The 23,449-nt window shown below is 36.6% G+C and overlaps 1 protein-coding gene across 1 annotated transcript in view; it reads right to left on the bottom strand.

Annotated features, from left to right (window-relative positions):
- Window positions 1-20,736, bottom strand: part of LOC136826137 (spondin-2-like) — a 51,123-nt gene extending 30,387 nt beyond the window's left edge. Inside the window, exon 1 of the mRNA XM_067083131.1 lies at window positions 19,725-20,736. Coding sequence (XP_066939232.1) covers window positions 19,725-19,917 — 193 coding nt within the window. The 5' untranslated portion in view covers window positions 19,918-20,736. The remainder of the gene's footprint in view (window positions 1-19,724) is intronic.
- Between the last annotated feature and the right edge of the window lie 2,713 nt (window positions 20,737-23,449).

A 23,449-nucleotide genomic window follows, 5' to 3' on the forward strand; every position in this document is an offset into this window, starting at 1 on the left:
AACAACAGAGGTGAAATAACATTCCCATGTAACACCCCACTACTCACAGAAAATTCACTTGGCCAAACTCCTTTTGGTGATGTTTTGACATCTGTTTCATTCATGGATATTTTCATTTTTTTTTTCATCATTATTTAACAGAATACCGAAGTGGCCAAAGACCTATAATTCAGGTCTGTGGACACGGTTAAGTGCATTCCAATAATAAAAAAAATTAAACTATCCATGAATGGAACAGATGTCAAAGTGTCGCCAAAGGGAGTTTGGCCAAGTGAATTTTCTGTGAGTAGTGGGGTGCTACAAGGGACCGTTATTTCACCTTTTTGTTTGCCTTCTCACAGATTTTATAAAGAAAAGGTGGTCTGAGGTGGAAGAGAAGGTTTAGACTGGAGCAACAATAGAAACTTTGTAGACTTATATTATCAGATGGTGATCTTTAATCAGCAAAACACTACAAGATACGCAGACTTCTTAATAAAACATACCTAAAGAGATGAGATTCAAGACAAATGTAAGAAAAACTGAAATGATGAACACAGTTACAAAGGGATGGAATAATACTAGACGCAGAAAGGATTTGAGACTGAGTCTTCCAAACAGGAGTAACGATACCCATCACAGGCCCTCTTGAGTTGGAACATAGTGACAGACGAAAAAAAGCAAATAAAAAAGAGGGCAGGCTGAATAAATTAGGAAATCAATTAAAAAGATTCCTGTACGAACATGAATCATGTAAACAAATGAAACTATATCAATTAGATTTCGTCGACTTGAAAATAAATATGTATTAAAGGAAAATATCAGTACAAAGATGACACGATACAGTCAAAAACAATACCATAAGAATAGTTATGGGAGTTCCATACGTACAGTAGATGAAATAATGATAAAGACAGATTAGGGTGGCTTGGACATGTCCTTCGCACAACCCCGGGAGAATGGTGCATGACTGTCAGACGATGAGTGCATTTATGTATATATGTATATATATATATATATATATATATATATATATATATATATATATATATATATATATATATATATATATATATATATATATATATATATATATGTATATATTATATATAAATATATATATTTACATACATAATATATATACTTATATAAATATACACACACACATATATATATGTGTGTGAGAGAGAGAGAGAGAGAGAGAGAGAGAGAGAGAGAGAGAGAGAGAGAGTTGTTATTGTGCAGAAAGTGGACAACAAAAACAACAGTGATAAATGAATTTTATCTTCAAAATGTTGATGCTCGCATTGCGCAAAGGGGCCAGCCATTTCTCCACAGGATGTGAAAGCCCCATCTATCCTGTTGTTCCAAGACCCACTAAAGCACCGCCAGCTGCCACCATACTCATCTTTATCAATCAATATTACTCTAATTTAAGCTTAGGAGGGAAACTGAGAAGATTATTACAGATGGGGGAAATAAATCAGTGACTGAACTGGTACCAATTACTGGGCTGGCGTGAATAGAACTGAAGCAATCATGACGATATCTAAATTCAAACAAACTTGCTATTTAAATTCTTGGTGTAAACATTATAGAATATATTTCCTAGTTAAATTCTTGGTGTAAACATTAAAGAATATATTTCCCATCCATTCTAGACACTTATAAGAAAAAATCAGCCATTAGGAAGTCCTATGTCTGCTGAAATAAACAGAAAAACTATGAAATGGAAGAAACGAATCTCTTCCTTCTGTCCAACCGAGTGAAAGGTCTAAAATCTACGACAGGATACTCCCCCCTCCAAACCCCCATAGGTCACAGGGTCTGCCAGACTTCCAAAATGACGCCACCATTCAGGCGCTTGGCAAAACAGGGTCACTTCCCCCACTTTTCCGCCAAATCCGAGAGCGCGCGTGTGTCACCAACCACCACCGCCATCTCGGCTGGCCAAGTCATATGGAAAGTCCATTGCCCTCTGACTCAAATGAACTCTCCTTCCACCTCCTACTGCTGCTGATGATGTCCTGTCCGGCATCAGACGACCTGGCACTGTTGGTTTTGTCGATTTTATTGAGGGAGAAACATTACCTCGGATCCTTCCCAAATGGAATTGCTGAAAAGGTGCCGCCATTCAATAAACTCGCTTGGGAGCCGAAAGTGGCCTACTAAGATGGCGGCAAGTGGTGTTTCTTGCGCGCGTGGTTGGCGATCTAGTTTGCATGGGAGGTCAGATCTTCCGTTTCTCGTATCACGCATGGAATGTGATCGTCAGTCCAGTTACCAAGCTGATAACTGACAGGTTTAGGCCAGACGCTGAAAGTTTTGTGTGTGTGTGCTGGGATAATGATTAACTCAAATCTGGCTGGTTTTTCTGTTTGAGTTTTGTTCCAGAAATTTATAAAAAGCAAGGGAGAAGGACAATGGGGAAGAGAAAGGCAAAATAACAAAAAAATCTGAGGGAAAGTGGAAAATACTCTGATACAAAAACGCTTCGTCATAAGAGAAGCAGATGGGTTGTCAAAATGCTGCTCAGACCAGACCGAGGATTCGTCTGGTTACCTGTTGCAACGGCACTAGACTGAATGTCTGACAGATGTGACATCACAAAAGCTGTTTTCATCTAAGAGGTTGAATTACCAACACAAGAAAGTTTCTGAGAGTAAATTTTTGTTACCAAACGCACAATGTATGAATATGGATACATAAGAATATGCATAATTGAAATATTTAAAATGAGCATAATAATTCAAGAACATGGTTCACCATCCCAGCTAAACCGTAAAAGTATCGCCTTCATGGTCTCAATTTTTCTGGTCTCTCTCTCTCTCTCTCTCTCTCTCTCTCTCTCTCTCTCTCTCTCTCTCTCTTTTTCTTAATCTTCTACATCGTTTTTCTTTTCACTTTACGTTCATTATCTGCCAACCTGTCCCACCATCAAGCTTGAAATTCTCTCTCTCTCTCTCTCTCTCTCTCTCTCTGAGACAGTAACTCAATTACTATCCTTAATGACCCTAACTCTCTTAACAGTCACAGAGCGGTAAGGAACTCAACGGAGGAGGATGAGAAGGAGTATAGGATATTTTTCTCACACGGGATCCTTCATCACCACAAGGACCCCAAAGGAAAGCTGAAGACGCTTCTACGCACATCATTGTCGTCAGCGAGATCATTAGTTACTTTTCTTTTCTTTCTTTCTCATTTTTTTTTTATCTAACACGACGCAGAAGGGAGCACTTTATTGTTCTGGGTCTTCATTTGCATAAGGGACCTTGCTTGGTTCTGGGATTATTTCAGTCAACCGGGGAACTTCGTTCTGGGATTATTTCAATCAGCAAGGAACCTTGATTCTGGGATTTCAGTCAAGAAGTTACCTTGATTCTGGGAATATTTCAGCCAAAAAGGGACCTTGATTCTGGAATTATTTCAATCAAAGAGACCTTGATTTTGGGAATATTTCAGTCAAAAAGGGACCTTGATTCTGGAATTACTTCAATCAAAATGAGACCTTGATTTTGGGAATACTTCAGTCAAAAAGGGACCTTGATCCTAGAATTATTTCAATCAAAATGAGACCTTCATTTTGGGAATATTTCAGTCAAAAAGGGACCTTGATTCTGGAATTATTTCAGTCAAAGAGAGACCATGATTTTGGGAATATTTCAGTCAAAAAGGACCTTGATTCCGGGATTATTTCAATCAAAGAGACCTTGATTTTGGGAATATTTTGGGACCTTGATTCTGGAATTATTTCAATCAAAATGAGACCTTGATTTTGGGAATATTTCAGTCAAAAAAGGGACCTTGATTCCGGGATTATTTCAGTCACCAAGGAACCATAACTCTGGGATTTCAATCAAAAAGGGATCTTGATTCTGGAATTATTTCAGTCAGCCATTTGTGGGAAAGAATCCTTTTGCTATCGTAAAGTTCATCTAAAAAGTTTCTCAAGGAAAAACCTGCTTACACTGAATGAGGTTAACTTACCGTGGGAGAAGAATCTTCGTTAACAAAAACTTTACGAATATTAAAAGCACCTCCGCCCACGAAAACAGAACCCGATTTCTTTGAGATTTCAACAGAAAAATTACCAAAATTACGGGGAAGGACCCCTTACCTTTTCAAATACAAACACAAGTGACGAAGGTATCGAGCGTATTAGAAGAGGCTGCTGACCAAAATATAGAATAATAATAATAATAATAATAATAATAATAATAATAATAATAATAATAATAATAATAATAATAATAAAGTATCGTATTTCGCTCTGCCGAGACAGACCAGCTCCGTGTTATGTCTACCACGAAAGCCAAAAGTTCTTCGATAATATTATGAAATTCGAGCCAAAAGCAAACACGCTTTCCTTTAGAGCAATAAACACATTCTGCCTGACACGTAAACGCGCGCGCGCACACACACACACACGCCAGACTGAATGATAGGAGGCAGAAACGACGTAATCGGAGAATATTTATATTTGTTGAGAAAGCTCGAATGGCGGAGACTGCTCCGCCAAGGCACCACGGAGGCGTTAACCATTCTCCCAGAACGCAGGCAAATAAACAGTTCAAATACAACCATTTTGAGACCCAGGGAATTAAAAAACGTGAAAGGTGACCCAAGGATAGTTGCTTTTGTTTAAAAATCTCCTTGCCTCGAATGCGTTACACCAGCGGGAGCGGATTTGTTGCTGGTTACTGGACTGTGCAACTGTCTCCCTGAGAAGATTTTGCTCAACTGCAACCTCAAGAGTTCAAGCGAAGGTGCATTGCATTACTGCCCTAAAACAGTTCACCTTGTTCTTATCTATATCTCATCTTTCTGTATTGCACGTTATCTTTTGTGATTTCTTCCCAACGAACATCATATTCTTTGGAAACACGAATTTAAAGTCAACGGTCCCTATAGGCTTGCTTGTGCCATATGAATAGGGTTTATCTTCTGAAGATGAAGAAGAAGAAGAAGAATTAATAATAATAATAATAATAATAATAATAATAATAATAATAATAATAATAATAATAATAATAATAACGGGGGCACACTTTTGAGAAACAAGCCAAATAAAACATGCATTGGCCTAAAAAGTTCTCACATAATACAATTTCATAGCGTGAAACAAACAAACTGCCATATGCAGTATACATGACCATGAATCATAAAACCAAATAAATGGAAAGACTGCAGCAGGCTTCACTTGAAACTCCAGAAAAAATAGCGCCACAAAGAAAACAATCTATAAAACAACCAGGCGCTGTAATGCCTACCACAAGGAATTAACGACAATGCAACAATATGGTTTCAGATTCCCACAACAACAAGGACACGGTGACATTGGGTTTACTCAGCATCAACAAATGCACCACAGAGAGAGAGAGAGAGAGAGAGAGAGAGAGAGAGAGAGAGAGAGAGAGAGAGAGAGAGAGAGAGAGAAGGTCTTTATCTCATTATACATCGCATAAAGGACATTTCAATCGATCATAGCATACCTGTTTATACAGTTACCAAGCCTGGTGCTTCACTAGTCGTACCAGGAAACGAGTAGTAGGTACAGTACTTAGAAGCAACAGTCGGACGCTTCACACCACTATGTTAAAGGAAGGGTCCCAGATATAACTGTTTTCCTTGACGCAATTTATCAATATTTATGACCTTTGACTTGTTCTCTTCGATAACAAAACTCATTCTAGAACTTCGAGAAGCTTTTTTAATTTGTGTTTATAAATATTCTAAAATTTCCAAACTACTTTATATTATTTTTCTATGAAACATTGTTCATGGTTTAGATAATATGTTGAGATGCGTTCGTTATTTTTTTGTATCATTTTTCTGATTTATTTACTTTAATCTTTCTAGCCCTCGGGCTGGGGAGTTGAACAGTGGGCCTAGCGACACACTGGCCACGTGTCATTGGCATTGGGACTTGTCCCCTGCTGGCAGTCGGTCTAAGGAACAGATCAGAGCCTGCCCTATAAGCCTACAGGGGCCCTGGAGGACTTTAACTGCAACTTTAACTAATCTTTCCTAACCGGTTTCAGGGGGAAGGGTTTAAATATACACTGCTAGTCTCATTAAAGTATACGCTACTATAAAAGTCTTAGTACTATTCCACCAGTAAGTTTAAAAAGTTCGAGTGGACGCAGAATTCTAAACTTTTTTGGAATAAGTTTCTAAACAAACAAAAATAATGGGATAAAGACAACAACAACAATAATAATAATAATAATAATAATAATAATAATAATAATAAGATACGCAAAATCACTGAGTATGGTCTTGGAGGGCGTGTTACAAGTATCCCTTTTAAAGATTATATTGGGATTTCAAAGCTCTCAAGTATTGTCATGACTTATGTTCTTGCTGTTCATAATGTACGCCCATTCTTATTGTACAATAATAAAAATAATAAGTCATTGTGTCTAAAGAGCTTTCAAAGAACAGAATGCCTATATGGAGAGAGAGAGAGAGAGAGAGAGAGAGAGAGAGAGAGAGAGAGAGAGAGAGAGAGAGAGAGCGCACATGAAATATAAATATGAAAACAACGAATCTTATATAGAGTCGTTAAAACATCTTTTACAGTCAAAACTACTATGGTTATATTAGTTTTTATAGACGCACCCTTTCCACTGAAGAGATTTAATAAGAAGTAAACTTGGAAAAGTGACGCCTACATATTCTTGTAGACGCCATTTTGAAAAAGATAAAAAAAAAAATCATAAAAAAAACGAACCCAAGCATTCGTCCATGGAACCTGACAATCAAAATCCCACATTTAACTTTAATATTGAGATTAATGTACAACACGATTATCACAAAAGCTTTGATAACATAAACAAATCTCGTTTTCCGCCAATCCGCACCCAACTCCCTTTAAGGCTAAGCGCATGTCAAAGTTGAGCCCGCCTAGCTTGGAGGTTTACGGAAGAGCGCTCCCAAGGGACACTGCTGGAGGCGTTCGTTTTGTTTGTTTGAAGATCTGAAACAAGGTCTCGCGTCAGGCATCTATTTTTTTTTTTTTTTATTGCCCTTCCGTGCGAAGGACAATGCCGCTGAGAGACAGGTGTTACGTCACTGTCCCGATGTTTGTGTTTCGGGCGGGGATGAAAAAGTTGATACGGCCCGCAGGGATCGTTTGGTTGTATGTCCAATCGTCAAGGTGACGAAATTTCCACTGAATGGCAGAGAGGGAACTTAGCCCCGTGATCGACGGAATATGACTAATTTTATGGTTTTGTAAACTGCAAAGTCAACTGGAAATATTTTCTTCCTTACGTATCGTACAGAATCATGTGGGGGAAATGTCAAGAAGATAATCCTAACGCGAAACAAGGCGGATCCATCTCGAGTCCATGGAGGAGTAAACCACAATACCTCTTTTATCAACGAACTCCCATCAGTCTAGCAGGTGCACGTACCCTCGCGGAAGCGTTACATTATTGCCGAGGAAAACTGTTTGGAGAAATGACTGTTTGTGGTGCCATTATGGAGGTAAAATGACTTCATCAGCTCGAGTGGGTTTTTAAAGGGCAATCATTCTCAGGGGTCCCCGGGAGAGGAGGGTGGATCCTCTTAGACCTAAGTTGCTCTAAATCATGATAATAACTCTGTCGTTCTTCTCTCCTCGAGTCAGGAATTCGGACAAGTAACTCGATCGCGCAGCGCAGAGTGGAAACACGAAAAAGAGAAGGTAAATTAGACGTAAAAAGGACTCCATTTGAATAAATGATTGCGACAGCCGTATCTAGCGCTCCGATTATTCTTTGTTGAGGAGGTGGGTGTGTCAAGTATGGTACTAATGGACCGTTTCTTATAAAGCCAAGGCAGCACGAGGCTATCTCGGCCTGTCGCGTTTCTCTTTGTACAGCCCACAAATGTATAATGGAGCCAGTGGGTCCTGAATGGAGCAGAGGACGCGGACAGGACCGAGATCTTTATTTTGTGAGTGGCAGTTTCTCTAATCAGCTACTTTTACGGGCTGAGCTAAATCTCAGAAATGATCTCGTGGAAAAATAAAACCTTTTGCCCCACCTACACAAGAGAAGAAACTCATCATAAAAAAAAAAGTTAAGGCCGTGATACAGGCACAAATAAAGACATTGTAAAAATAAAAATAAAATATACAACAAAACTATAAAACAGCCCTTCAAGAAAACCTAAAGCGTAGTTAAGAAGTATGAACGACACCAGGTATTATTTTATCGCAACACAAACCACACATAAATAAAGCAATGTACTAGCTAAGATTGCTAAGACATTTTTAGGTTAATCCTAGCCTGACCTAAGAGGAGTCTAATCATAATCTAAACAAAATCCACTTAAATACAACAGCAATTTCGCAAAAGCGAGAAGAAAAAAAACTAGTATTCATAATCGCAAAACAAATGTGACCAAGTAGTTATGGCTGTTACCACGGTAACTTCTCTCCCTATGACCGGGATACTTAGCGTGGTTTAACTTTCATTTATTTGTCTTGAATAATGGAAGCAACAATTTAATTAATCAACATACATTACTTGCCTTTAAATTAACATACACACAGGCGACACATACATGCACAAACTAGACACACACGTGTATATATATATATATATATATATATATATATATATATATATATATATATATATATATATATATATATATATATATATGTAAGTCACTGAAATTATTCTAAAATAATTTAAATATTTTTATTCACATAATTCTTCTTCTTCTTTCACATAATAATAAATATTATTATTATTATTATTATTATTATTATTATTATTATTATTATTATTATTATTATTATTATTTACAAGTTACTTAGATATCTGAAAGACATACGAGTAAATTACTAACCACCCAAACGTGACTAAGGAAACAGAGTGCGGGAGGGAATATTTACAAGTCACAGGAATAGTGACAAAGCAAAGTGTCAACAAAGGAAAACAAACCAGACGACCTTTGCAAGGTAAAGCTGAAAATAGAACTGGCAACAAGGAAGCTAAGGACGGACAGAGAGAGAGAGAGAGAGAGAGAGAGAGAGAGAGAGAGAGAGAGAGAGAGAGAGAGAGAGAGAGCTGGGACAAAGCTTGTGTTATGACAGCTGGTCAATCGAAATGACAGAGTCTGGTCGAGGTGTTGGTGAGCAGTCTCCAACTCGACCACGTTAACTCCCTCTGGAGCCGTTGCAAAGGAAAATCCCTACCAGTACTACTAATATGCTCTTACGTGTCGTCTTTGAATGGGAGACGTTTCAAAGGCAAATCCCTACTACCACTACTACTATTGCTAGCTCATATGTATCGTCTTTGAATGGGAGCCGTTGTAAAGACACATTCCTAGTACTACTGAACTATTACTAGTGTTACTAATAGCTCTTTCATGCCATCTTTAAATGGGAGCTGTTACAAAGAAAATCCTTTCTACTACTATTACGAATGGCTCCTGTGTTGGCTTTATATGGGAGCCATTTCAAAGGCAAATCCCGAGTACTACTACTATTGTTACTAATGGCTCTTTTGTGTCGTCTTAAAATGGGAGCCGGCTCAAAGCCATATCCCTTCTACTACTACTACTACTTCTACTCGCTCCTAAGCGTCGTCTTTAAAACTTTATGCTGGGTCATTTTCATGTTTGAATTCTACAGATCTCACTCTCCTGAATTTTATTGTTGTTGGCATATTTATGCTTACGAGTCACAAAAGAAGCTTCGCTAAGAATCACCACTTATATGGGAATGACAGCCAAAAATTGTTGCTGGTCTTCCGTGCCACTAATTCATTTCTTGTCTTATTCTCGGAATTTCTGACGTAACTTTATTTTTCAACCTTGGAATGCTGTAAACAAGTATGTAAATATATATATATATATATATATATATATATATATATATATATATATATATATATATATATATATATATATATATATATATATATATATATATATATATACATATTCAATCGAGGACGAGATATAGAGAATGCGATCGAGAGAGGACATGAATCTCTGGGAAATAAATATTAATCGATGGTGACACACAGTTTCAGATATTGAACCACTACATTCGGAAGGACAGATTCAATAACAGGGGTAGCCTGGCCCACTCCCCCAACACACACATACAAACACAGATATCCCAAAAAATGTGTAAAAAAAAAAACTTCATCTTTCCTCCAACTCCGTTCGACACAAGGAGATTTCTCTGTAAAATTCCGCCTCTCGTGTCTTTCCAGAGCTTTCATTTCTACAAATCTCTTCTTATCTCCAACCTCTGATCTCATAGTTCCCAATCAAGTAAGACCGTGGCTAAGACCAACTGGTTACCTAGCAACGGGACCTACAGCTTATTGTGGAATCCGAACCACATTATAGCGAGAAATGAATTTCTATCACCAGAAATAAATTCCTCTAATTCTTCATTAGCCGGCCGGAGAGTCGAACTCGGGCCTAGCGAGTGCTAAGCGACAGCTTTACCGACTCGCCCAAAAAGGAACTGTTTCCCCTTCAGAACTATCCCTTACATTGTATACATGGAGCTAACAAAATTTTCATTCATGTATAATTTTTTTCTCTACGCGGCCATCTGACACCTATTTCTCTTTTTAAATCTTGTTTTATTTCACTGTCATACCTTCACTATAGGCTATATCAAAAATTTTCCCATATCTAAATTTTCAATCATCTGTTACTTCATCACTTTATTCATGTCATATTTGTCTTCCCTTACCGAAAATATCAAATCCCCATAGCAGAACTAATAGCGAACGGCCGACAAAATAGAAGAAATCTAAAACCTCGAACGTCTGCATTTTTGCATTCACGCACACGAACATGCGCGGGAGTATATGCGCACTAGCATCAGCATTCATAAACAAACCCAGCCGGCCTTGGCAAACACAAGCGCCCTACACCAACAGCGTTTGTTGACACACGCACAAAAAAAAAAAAAATGCAAACTTAAGAGTGACATTCCCACACTTCAAATTCCGTGGGATCCAGTAACCCCCAACCTCCCCGGCCCCCTACACCATTCCGGCTGGGTGCTTGCGACCTTGAAGCGCCGCGTCCGATTCCCCCTTCTTAATCCTCCCGAACATCATTAATTGTTATTTATAACAGCTGCGGGAGGTCGAATGACGCTCGACAACTCGAGAGGATCAAGTGTCACCTTCTTCTTCTTCTTCTTTTTTTTCTCACTTAGCGCTGACAACCTTTGAGCGAGCAGATGGTCGTCTCGGCTGGATTAATTTATAAATATCCGTTTCTCTTTTTTTTTTTTTAAGTTTAGAGCTTTGTGCCTTACATAATCAGAGATGCTATTAGAGTAATTAATTGTGTTTACAGTTGGTTTCTTATGGGGTGTGAGAATTTTTTTTTTTTTTTAATGTGCTCGTCTGTCAGGGGATTATGTTATTTGATGAATTGAAAAGCGCAGGCGCTACGGTAGCACCTGGGACCGAGAGCATGTATGTATGTGTGTGTGTACATATACACACATACATATGTATACACACACATATGTATATGTATATATAGTGTGTATGTATATGTTTGTCTGTAGCTATCAAGGGGGCATCCAGGAAAAGCCAGTACTTATATATAGCTTATAGCTATATGACCTGTTGTTTGTATGTATGTATGTTGTTTGTATGTATGTATGTATGTATGTATGTATGTATGTATATATATATATATATATATATATATATATATATATATATATATATATATATATATATATATATATATATATATATATACAGAGGCATGTCAGCGTGTGAGCAAATCGTGTTAAAATTATATCTAAAAACACATTTTTTCTTTTCAAAAATCATAAAACCTCATCTTCTGTTTCTAAGATGTCAATAATCATTATGCAAAATTAGGTATTGTTTTGAATATAACAATTCTATAAATAAATAATTTAAATAAATGAATTGATCGGCGTGAGTTATTAAGAGATTATTTTCTATTTGATAAGAGATAAAAGGTTCACGGAAATATACCCCAAAAATTATAAATTCAAATTAAATGCAAAATAATATAAAAATAAGCATGAAACTTAAAACGCCTTCTCATAAAGTCGCACCCCCGTAGGAGGAGTTGGTAGTGCCGTCAGTGCACCTTAAGCGGTGTACTGTAGGCATTACTAAAGGTTCTTTGCAGCTTTGGCCCCTAGCTGCAACCTCTTTCATTACATTTACTGTACCTCCATCCATATTATCTTTCTCCCATCTCGCTCTCCACCCCATCTTAACAAATATTTACACCTTTCAGACCAACCTACTCCCAATTTCCTTTCCAGCGCTGAATGACCTCACAGGTCCCAGTGAATGGCCTCTGGCCTAACCTCTATATATCAACTCAAATCCACAACGGCACCACAAAGGCAAACATCTGGGATCGGCTTTTTGTGTAAGAATAAACCTCGAACCATAATTCCTCTAATGGGGTCAACTGGTTCATCTTCAGCTGATCAACACAAACAGACTGAGATCATAATTAACCTACAAAGGACGACTGACCTTCATCCCACTTTTGGGCGTTTTTAGACGATCGTTAAGTTCGCGAGGGTACGCCCAGAAAGCCATAAAATACGACCTGTGATTCGCTTCGGTGTCTTCTTATGTTATTGCGTGAATCTTTAATTTGTAGGAATTTTTTTCTTGTCGCTGTTGTTGCAGGCGTTGCGCGGGTTCAGAAAAGGAGTCTATTATATATTAAATCATAAAATATGGCCTATGATTTACTTCAAATTCATTGTATGTTATCGCAAGAATCTTTAATTTGTATTTATCTTTGTTGTTTTATAATTGTTGGAGGCGTTGCATTGATTCAGAAAAGGAATCTATTGTATATCAAACAAGATTCTGGAGTCATTACAAAGGTTACTCGCAGGAACAATGAAATGAAACGCATACAACGTCCACAATATCTGTAGTCAAAGAAGAATGTTGGTTTCAACCTCCCACCGCAGACCCGCGCACTGCAGCAGTAATTGATCATGATACTGAGCCAGTGATTTTTCATCGCCCTAGGGGAGACGCGAACCCGCAGACATCTGAGTGGCATTCCACGACACTCACCACTATACCAGCGGACCAGTAGTAATAAATTGTGTAATGAATTGTCAGATATAATGACTTTAATTTTTCATCAGAAGAAGCTATACAGAGAGAGAGAGAGAGAGAGAGAGAGAGAGAGAGAGAGAGAGAGAGAGATATTCTAACCTGATGGCTGGTGGGGCTAACAAAATGATTAAATTTGTTTGAGAAGCTGAAGAGCACAGCATAATTTGATTTCTATCCTGCAAACCCTTGATAATCATCATGCAAAATGGAGGTGTCTCGTGCTCTCATAAGAAACCATATTCTTCATAAGAAACCTTTATTTTTCCCTAAAATCTTATATATTATTTGTTATTCATTCCATATAGCAGCCATCGAGATATATATAAAAATAGCATGACAATGATAATGATAAAATGCATCATATTTTTTTTTTAATTCTACTGTTTCTTCGCAATAAAGGGAACCATATAATAACCTTGATAATGAAAGGAGAACAGAGAAGGAAGAAAAGAAGAGCTTTGATAGATAAACGGACTTCGCTTCTCGGCTAATGACAAACGATCCGAAAACGCTTCAGAGGGAACAATGTCTTTCTCTTTATTTTAGCCAAGGGAACGTAAGTCTGAGATGACTTCAGGAGGGCTTGGAAACCTTACCTCTCGAAGGAATACTAATATATATATATATATATATATATATATATATATATATATATATATATATATATATATATATATATATATATATATATATATATATATATATATATATATATATATATATATATATATATATATATATATATATATATATATATATATATATATATATATATATTATGTTTAGTTAAGGTAAATGATCTTATTCGTTTTCACAGTCGTAATACTTTTGTTGTTATGAAGAAAAATTACTCTTCTTATTATTCTTACTTTGACATTTTCAATTGTTTTATGGTTATCTGAGCAAATCGTATCGTAGTTAATTACCAAATACTGACGCGGTTGATAAAGTAAATACTCTCTCATTTTTCAAATTCCATTAACTAAAAGAAAACGGATAAATCATTACTCGCGGAAATGAGAGCATTCGTTAATACTAATTACCAATTACTGACACGGTTGATAAATTCGTTAACACTCGCACATCACGACGAATTAAAGGAATCCAATCATAAGGAATGAATAACATCAAGATTTAAAAATCAAAGAGGCGATGACGCGGCTATATACGAAAATATTAACTTTGAAGGAAATGCACAAGAATGACTGAAGATTGAAATAAAGATACGTGGAAATAAATGACAATAAATATTTCACGTGATACAACGAACGACTTGAAAGAATAAAAAAAAAAAGAAAGGATTTAAAAGGAAAATGTTCCGATGATTGAAAGACGACAAAAGATAATAAATGACAATAAATATTTCAATTGATACAATGAACGACTTGAAAGTACAAAAAAAAAAATTTAAAGGGGAAAAGAGATTCTGCAAATAAACATGTAACATTCGAAGACGCGGAAGAGACATGACCTCATACTTGTATTATTCAAGTATGTATACATCTCGCTGTGATTAAACGAAATGTAACCATTTTCATAATGTCAGCATTTCCAACTTAATAAATTTTTTTTCTGATTCAACAAACAACCTCTTTCTTATTTTGAACGTTCGGCGAACGTGGGAATACACTCACTCACCACTAAATAAACATGTAAAGTAGGGAAAAAGGTTTACCAATTTGTTTTAAGCTTCCGAGCAAATGTTCTGGTTGATGTCATTAAGGCAAAATGACCTTGAATTACAGAACGCTTGGGCATTTCTGATCTGTTTTAGCAACGAGCAACAATCAGGATAAACATGTAACGATAATTATAAACATATAATAAAAAAATGTAATAATCAAGATAAGCATGTCATAATAAATATAAAAATGTAAGCATTTAAGAAGAAAGATAAACATGTACCAGTTAAGATAAAAATGTAATAATGAAGATAAACATGTAATAATAAATATAAACATGTAATTATTACGATAAGAGTTTAAGAAAAAAAGATAACCATGTAACAATAGGATAAACATGTAACAATCAAGATAAACATGCAGTAATGAAGATAAACATGTAATAATTAAGATAAACGTCTAAGAAGAAAGATGAACGTGAAATAATAAAGAAAAACATGTGATAATTAACATAAACATGTAGCAATCAAGATAAATATGTAATAATAAAGATAAAGTGTAATAATTAAGATAAAAATTTAAGAAGAAAGATAAACATGAAACAATAGAGAAAAACATGTAATAATTAATACAAACACTTAACAAAAAAGACAAACATTTAATAATAAGACAAAACACGCGAACAGAAAAACAACAGTTAAACAGCTGTTTCTCTCTATACAGCCCTCAAGGCCACATGTCTAAGCTTACCGGGGTGCATTTCTCAACTTAAAAGAAGAAGAAGAAGAAGAAGAAGAAGAAGAAGAAGAAGAAGAAGAAGAAGAAGAAGAAGAAGAAGAAGAAGAATAGGAGGAGGAGGAAGAGGAAATGGTGCTGAAATTGATCTTGTTCTTTATATTGGTGGATGTTTCTTTGCGGTCACGAGTTATAAAAAAAAATACTCATTTAAATCAGAAAAGGTATAAAGTTGGTTTTGCTGCGAGAAAGTTCAGGCGATAACTATATAAAAATAATGAATAGGTTTTAAATTATTCAGATATAAAGTTCCCTCCCAGAGAGAAAAGAACGTGTAATTTACGGATTTATATATATATATATATATATATATATATATATATATATATATATATATATATATATATATTATACATAACATTTAACATTAGTATATAATATAATATATATATATATACATACACACGTATACATACACATATACATATACACGCGCGTCTCTGCACGGGTCAGTATTCCTTTCTATGGTAAGACTCCGGACCAAACCGCTTATATAAATGTTGTCATATGCACTTGAGGGCTGACTGTGCATGAGCATTTCCTAAGCATTATCATTCTGTCATTCGCGCTTTCATTAATGTCTTCCTTGTTTTCTGGTCTTGACATCTTTATTGTGTATTTCTTTGCACGTTATTTTAAGTTGTTTTGTTTGTTCTCTTCATATTTTAATGTGCCTGTCACTTATCTCTCTTTTGTCTTTAAATTGTTTTATTTGTTTTTTTCGTGTTTTAATGTGTCTCATTTTCTCTTTTTGTCTTTAAATTGTTTTATTTGTTCTTTTCATGTTTTAATGTGTCTGTCACTTCTCTCTTTCTCTCTTTTTATCCATTTTTTTATTTGTATGATGACGATGATGATAATATGATGATAATGATGACACATGAATGACTTTATAAGGACTCCTATTCATTGGCTTATTCCACAAGAATGTGAACACGGATTAAAAGTCTCTTCTCCACATCGCCTTTTAATTTAACCTAATTTATCTTAATATAATTCGGTTTAAATTAGTTTAATTTAACTTAGTCTGTCAGTGATAGATTGTGTTTGATTTGCAATAAATCTTGATAATGTCATCATCTTGGAAAGATTTATTTTAAAGGCATTGTAGATGCTTTCAGGCGCTTGTCCTACGCGCCTTCTAAGTAAGGTGATTCTAATAAATCTCATTTAATTGTTCAATACTATTAGTTTTTTAAAAAGCATGGCATTGACAATAATAATAATAATAATAATAATAATAATAATAATAATAATAATAATAATAATAATAATAATAACAATAACCTTTCGCAGTGAAGAATATTAGTAAAATTAAGAACAACAACAAAACGACATTTGTTTATAGCAATAATAAAAATTCAAGGGTTCGATGACTGCATTAATAAAAAAAAAAAACTTGACGCTGAAATATGCGAGGAATGTTAAAAACACACAGAAACACAAACACACACACAAACTCACGCAAAAATTTCATTAAGACGAAAAAACAAACAGCACCTATCTGCGAAAGCTTATAACGATTCAACCTAATCTTCTCCACAAACACACACACACACACACAAACAAGCACTAATCTCACCAACCCTGTTTGTGAAAACACGGTTTGATGAAACTACCAGCCCCACCACATACAGTTTTCAAAACTCCAAATGAAGTCGTTGGACGCAAGCAAGGGGGTTGGGAATGGGTTAACGAACCTTAGAACCCCCATTCTGTGGGATGGTTTGGGAAAAAGGAACCTCTCACGTTACACATTCCTGTAACGTCAGTGAGGTTTAAATGCCACTTTTAAGTGTCTCCCATCACTGCCTTGAATTTTTCCCTTATCTTATTTCTCGAGTAGTGTTTGTGTGTGTATACATACATACATACATACATACATACATACATACATACATACATACATACATACATACATACATACATACATACATACATACATACATACATACATACATACATACATACATACATATATACATATATATATATATATATATATATATATATATATGTATATATATATATATATATTATATATATCTTCGTAGTTTTATTTATTTATTATTCATTTTTATTTATCATTTTAGTTCCTTTATCTGGGAATTTATTTCAAATCTACAGGCGCCTGTACATTTTCATTCTTTTGTTGATTTATTTACCTTTCATTATTTATCTTTTAGTTCCATCTTTATTTAAATTTAGTCACAGATGGAGAGGTTACACGCTGGATTATCAATCAAAAACCCCAAAATTTAGGGTCTAATTTGGAAAAATCATTGTCATGGTTATCAATCAAAAGAGGTTAACAATGAACCTCAGGGTCTAACTTTGGAAAAATCATTGTCATGGTCCTCAAAGAGGTTTACAATGAACCTCAGAGTCTAACTTTGGAAAAATCATTGTCATGGTCCTCAAAGAGGTTTACAATGAACCTCAGAGTCTAACTTTGGAAAAATCATTGTCATGGTCCTCATTATCCTCGACATAAACATTTCTCAACATTACTCGTTTTCCCAAACTTAAAAGTTTCCCAATTCTGGGTTTGCATGGAATAATCAAAGTTGGCTGATGAACATGAAGACTTCTTTATAATGTCCTCGTCAGGAACCTCTTTCCACCCACCCCATTCCCTAATCTTGTACCAACCACACCACCTCCCAAAAGAGCTCCTGGGAAAAGTCCCTAAACCCCAGTCCTCTAACCTCACAATCTCACTTTCTTAAAGTAACTTCTCCTCACGCAATTCTTCCTCCAACCCACTTGTTTCCTCACAGACCCCTTGAACCCGGCCGTTTAACCCAATTGCATGTTTAAGGGGAATTAACATTGATATGTTAATTAAGAATAAGTGCATTTTCTGTTGTTGTATCTAATTAATGAGCACGACGAGTTAAATCGTAGACGAACGGGTAACTGCTGAATTAAAGCTGCTATTAAATTACACACACACACACACACACACACACACACACACACACACATATATATATATATATATATATATATATATATATATATATATATATATATATATATATATATATATATATATATCAAGCTTCCCTTCCCGGACTCTAAAATGCATAAAGAAATACGTGTATAAACATACATACTGCCAAGGTAAATGTTGCTATTCGTCGAAGGAAGATAAAAGCCAAACGAGAGAGAGAGAGAGAGAGAGAGAGAGAGAGAGAGAGAGAGAGAGAGAGAGAGAGAGAGAGAGAGAGAGAATCATACTCATACTTTAAAAGGAGTTTCATTACCAAACTTTTCTTTTTTAGCTTTTTTTTTTTTTTTTTTTTTTTTAGGGTTCCTGGCTAAATGCGACTGTTAGGTTTCCTATGCAACTTACCCCTTTAAAAATTACTAAATAAAATAAACCTGCGACAAAAAATTAACAGAGTGCATATACAGTGAAAGCAAAGAAGGTAAAAAATAAAAGCTGTTAATTCAGAATGAATGAAGAATATATAAAAATCAAAATGTAATTTATAACAGCAAAAGTGTTTTAAATCTTACGTAATTAAATAAATCATTTGCATCATCAGAAGCTTTTTAATAAAACCCTAAACAAATGTTAAGTCGGACGTTCAAACAAACAAATAAAAAAAGATGTTTCGGTTGAAAGGACAAATATTAAGAATCAAGGTATAACTGAAATTTGAAAAACGGTCATTATTGAAAACATTACACAAAATCATAAACTGCCTGATACATTCTACACTTAACAGATAATAAAAAGGTAGTCTGATCATCAAAAAGTAACAAATGATATTTAGGACGATCGTGTATGGAAATTCAATTAGTCCCTAATCAAAGTTAAGCATATTGACCCCTGACATGCCACGGGGACACTGAAAACATCTGAGAATAGATCTCAAATCTTTTACTGTGCCACAGAGAGGCTAAAAACAAGTGGGACTAGATTTAAAATGTTGAACTATGCCACAGGAGGCTAAAAACAAGTGAGACTACATTTAAAATGTTATACTATGCCACAGGGAGGCTAAAAACAAGTGAGACTACATTTAAAATGTTATACTATGCCACAGGGAGGCTAAAAACAAGTGAGACTACATTTAAAATGTTGTATTATGCCACAGGGAGGCTAAAAACAAGTGAGACTAGATTTAAAATGTTGTACTATGCCACAGAGATGTTGAGAACAAGTGAGAATATAACTTTTAAACGTTTTACTCACCTACAACCTTAGACCACTGGGCAGGAGGCCTCCACTCGGGATACTGTTTGGGAAAAACATCTCGACTCCAGAAGGTTTGAACTAGCACTTTGTACACCGTAAGGACATGAGGATCACAGGTGCTTCCAACGGCCCCTTGGCACACCTGCAGGAGGACCGCGGCCAAGAGGAACGTGAACGACGGGAGAGCCATGGCACCCGGTTTCGCCGAAAGGCCTACTACTCAGGAATACAGTAGACAGTCTGCTCAGGGATAGACTGTCAGGACGAGACAGGCGCTGACAGCTGTGTCAATGTGCGCGGACAGATAAAATCTAAGTCTGTGAAACTGTCAGGCGGCTACGAGTTTAATAAATAGAGTTCAAGATCGAGAAACCTGAATGCATTCTTGACATCAAGGGTAGATGCTCCTTCATGTGTGTGGACAGGAGGAGGGATTCGGGTAAAACGGGGGAGACTGACAGAGGCAAAGTTTCCAGCATGGGCAGACGAGACGGAAGGGAGGCGACAGAGAGACAGACAGACAGACAGACTCGAGAGAGGGTGACAAGCAGCCGGCCAGAGGAGGAGGAGGAGGCGTGTGTTGTCGATGACGAGCGAGAGAGCACACTGGACTCCTGAAGGAAACCGAGGTGGCCAGGAAGACGCAGCAGGAGGAGGAGGAGGAGGTGGATGGAGGAGGGGGAGCAGGTGTCCCACCAGCTAGATAAAAGGCGAGGGAGCGTAGGTGGCTCTCTAAGGACACCGGGTGGCTCGCTTTTGAGTTCTGTATCGGGATCCTACTACTACTGCTCTTAGGTCTTCGGGAGCCACACGGCTGCTTCAATGACTGATGGCTGGACCTGCGGGAACCTCTCTCACGTCTCTTCTTTACACGCACTCCCTTTTTCTCTTATCTTCCTCCTCCTCCTCCTCCTCCTCCTACTCCTCGTCCCACTTACTCCTCGAACAACCCCTCCCCCAACTCCCCACTCCACAAACTTCTGATTCCCGCCTTGCTTCGGCGACGCCTACCAGGGTCAATCTGTGTAATCCCTCTTCGCCACTCCCCTAACTCCATACCCCCCCTAACTCCATAACTCCCTCCCCAACTCCCTATCTCCCTTTCCAAGTCCCTCCCTCCCTCCCCAGCTCCCCCCCCCTCCCCAAGTCGACCCCTTTTACTCTTAAAAAGAAACCTTTGACCCCGAATGCATACACTTATGATCTTGCTTAACCTTTAGCCTCTCTCTCTCTCTCTCTCTCTCTCTCTCTCTCTCTCTCTCTCTCTCTCTCTCCACCACTTTTGATCTCTGGGGTTATATCAACCCCTACCAACATCGCTTCCTCCCAGCCAACACCCCTCTCTCTCTCTCTCTCTCTCTCTCTCTCTCTCTCTCTCTCTCTCTCTCTCTCTCTCTCTCTCTCTCTCTCACATGAAAGCACGCTCCACAAATATATCAAACTGATGGAAAACCTCTGCTATTGGTTGCCTGGACGTAAACAAAGACACGCCTGGTTCTAGGTAGCAAACATAAACAAATATAAGTAATAAATAAATAAAGAAATAAATAAATTAAATAACAAGGCCTCCATTATTAAATATAAACTTTTAGAATCAGTGCTTAAACTATAGCCCTAAGTGCAATACACAACGAGCGAGAGAGAGAGAGAGAGAGAGAGAGAGAGAGAGAGAGAGAGAGAGAGAGAGAGAGAGAGAGAGAGAGAGGAGAGAATTGGCAAACATAAACAATCATAATAAATAAACAAACAAATGAAGAAATAAGGTCTCCATTATTCAATATAAACTTGTAGAATCCTCGCTTAATCTAATAATCCTGAGTGCCAGAGAGAGAGAGAGAGAGAGAGAGAGAGAGAGAGAGAGAGAGAGAGAGAGAGAGAGAGAGAGAGAAAGTGGCCAACATAAACAAACATAATAAGTAAATAAATAAATAAGGCCTCCTTTAATCAATATCAACTTTTAGAACACAGGCTTAATCTAATAATCCTAAGTGCAGAGAGAGAGAGAGAGAGAGAGAGAGAGAGAGAGAGAGAGAGAGAGAGAGAGAGAGAAAGGGTGACCTGCATTTTGGAACCAACACCTGTTTTGGTCCATCTAGACTTACAGGTTGGTGAATAATGAGTTAATTTTCCATAACTTGTATATGTTGTAACAGATCTGTATCAAGGCTAAAGAAATAATACACAGATTCTACATATATAACGAAATGATAAGCTGCCACTTTCCAAAAACCATAATAAAACAATCTCAGTGACTCCGAGAGATACTTGAATGGTCAAAGAAGGGAATAAATAAGAATTAAGGGAATCCAGGGGTAGAGCATTAAGAATGAAGTGGTAGTCTAAGAAAAAAAATAAAAAGAAGTGTCCTCCCTTCGTTCCTTTTAAAGTCAAAGGAATGATCAGAAAAAGATAAATGCATAAAAGATAAGTAATTCCCACCAGGAATGCACAAACGAACGATGAAACAGGAAAAGCAAACAAAACATAATTAGTAAATAAATGCAGAAGAGATCAGACGATTACCCAAAGAAAGACAAGCACGAAGGAAAAGCGACTTGGAAATAATTTCATTAAAAAAATGAAGCAATAGCTAAACGACATTAAACGAGGCGCTTGCTGCATTAAACTCAAGAGTGGCGTTTTAAAAATGCCACGAAACGAGACGCTTGTCATATTAAATTAAGGAACGACGCTCTAAAAACACTGTGGATAAAAGGACGCGTATGATAAAACATCCCAAAAACAACTGAGAATGAAAGAAAAGGTCTGAAGACGCAGCCTAATGTATTCCTCTTGTTCCGTGTCAGGTGTCTGGAAGGAGAGAGACACGCACATTTCCTATAATGGCTGATCGGTGTTTTTTCCCCCTAATGCCATTTCTCATATGACGAGAGAGAGAGAGAGAGAGAGAGAGAGAGAGAGAGAGAGAGAGAGAGAGAGAGAGAGGGGGGGCACTGGGATCGCCTTTTAGGTTCGAACTGATGAGATGATATGCTTAAGGCGCTTAAGATTGACAGTCGTAAGATAGAAGAATTGGATTAATATGTAAATGCATAATTAATGGAAAAAGCGACTTGAATAAATAAATAAATAAATGAACAAATAAATAAATAAATAAATCAATAAAGCTCTACAAAAATACTGTCAGCGAATCCAAATAAAAATATTCTGTACGAGAAATAAATTAAAAAAAATGAACTATCAAAATAATCAATGACGTCTCTTGAGATCCGAACAATAAGTCAATTCGTTGAAAAATGAATGTAATGAATAATATAAATAATAATGGCATCGGAGAGGACTCTTCTACAAAACATTGCGATATCGTGTTGCTCTGAAGTCCACAAAGAAGAAGAAAGGAAGAAGAAGTTGGTCACCTCGGTTAAGATGTGTTAACAAGAGAGCTTAAATGAGCTTGGACAGAGCTGAGGGGATTACTTAAAAAAAAAAAAAAAAAAGAGAGACGAAAGTGAAAGCCTTTTGTGTAAAATACATCCGAACTACATAGCTTTCTCTCTCTTCTCTCTCTCTCTCTCTCTCTCTCTCTCTCTCTCTCTCTCTCTCTCTCTCTCATTAGTTCAAGGTCGTCTTTTAACAATATTACGAAGAACATGCTAGTGTTTTACTAAATGTATCGGCTATTCGAGATTTTATTTAAACGTTTTATTTTATCTTTATATATTGTCTTTTTTCTAATTGTTAATTTTATATATCCACACTCA

The sequence above is a fragment of the Macrobrachium rosenbergii genome, chromosome 40, assembly GCF_040412425.1.
Source record: "Macrobrachium rosenbergii isolate ZJJX-2024 chromosome 40, ASM4041242v1, whole genome shotgun sequence".
NCBI classification, from domain to species: Eukaryota; Metazoa; Arthropoda; class Malacostraca; order Decapoda; family Palaemonidae; genus Macrobrachium; species Macrobrachium rosenbergii.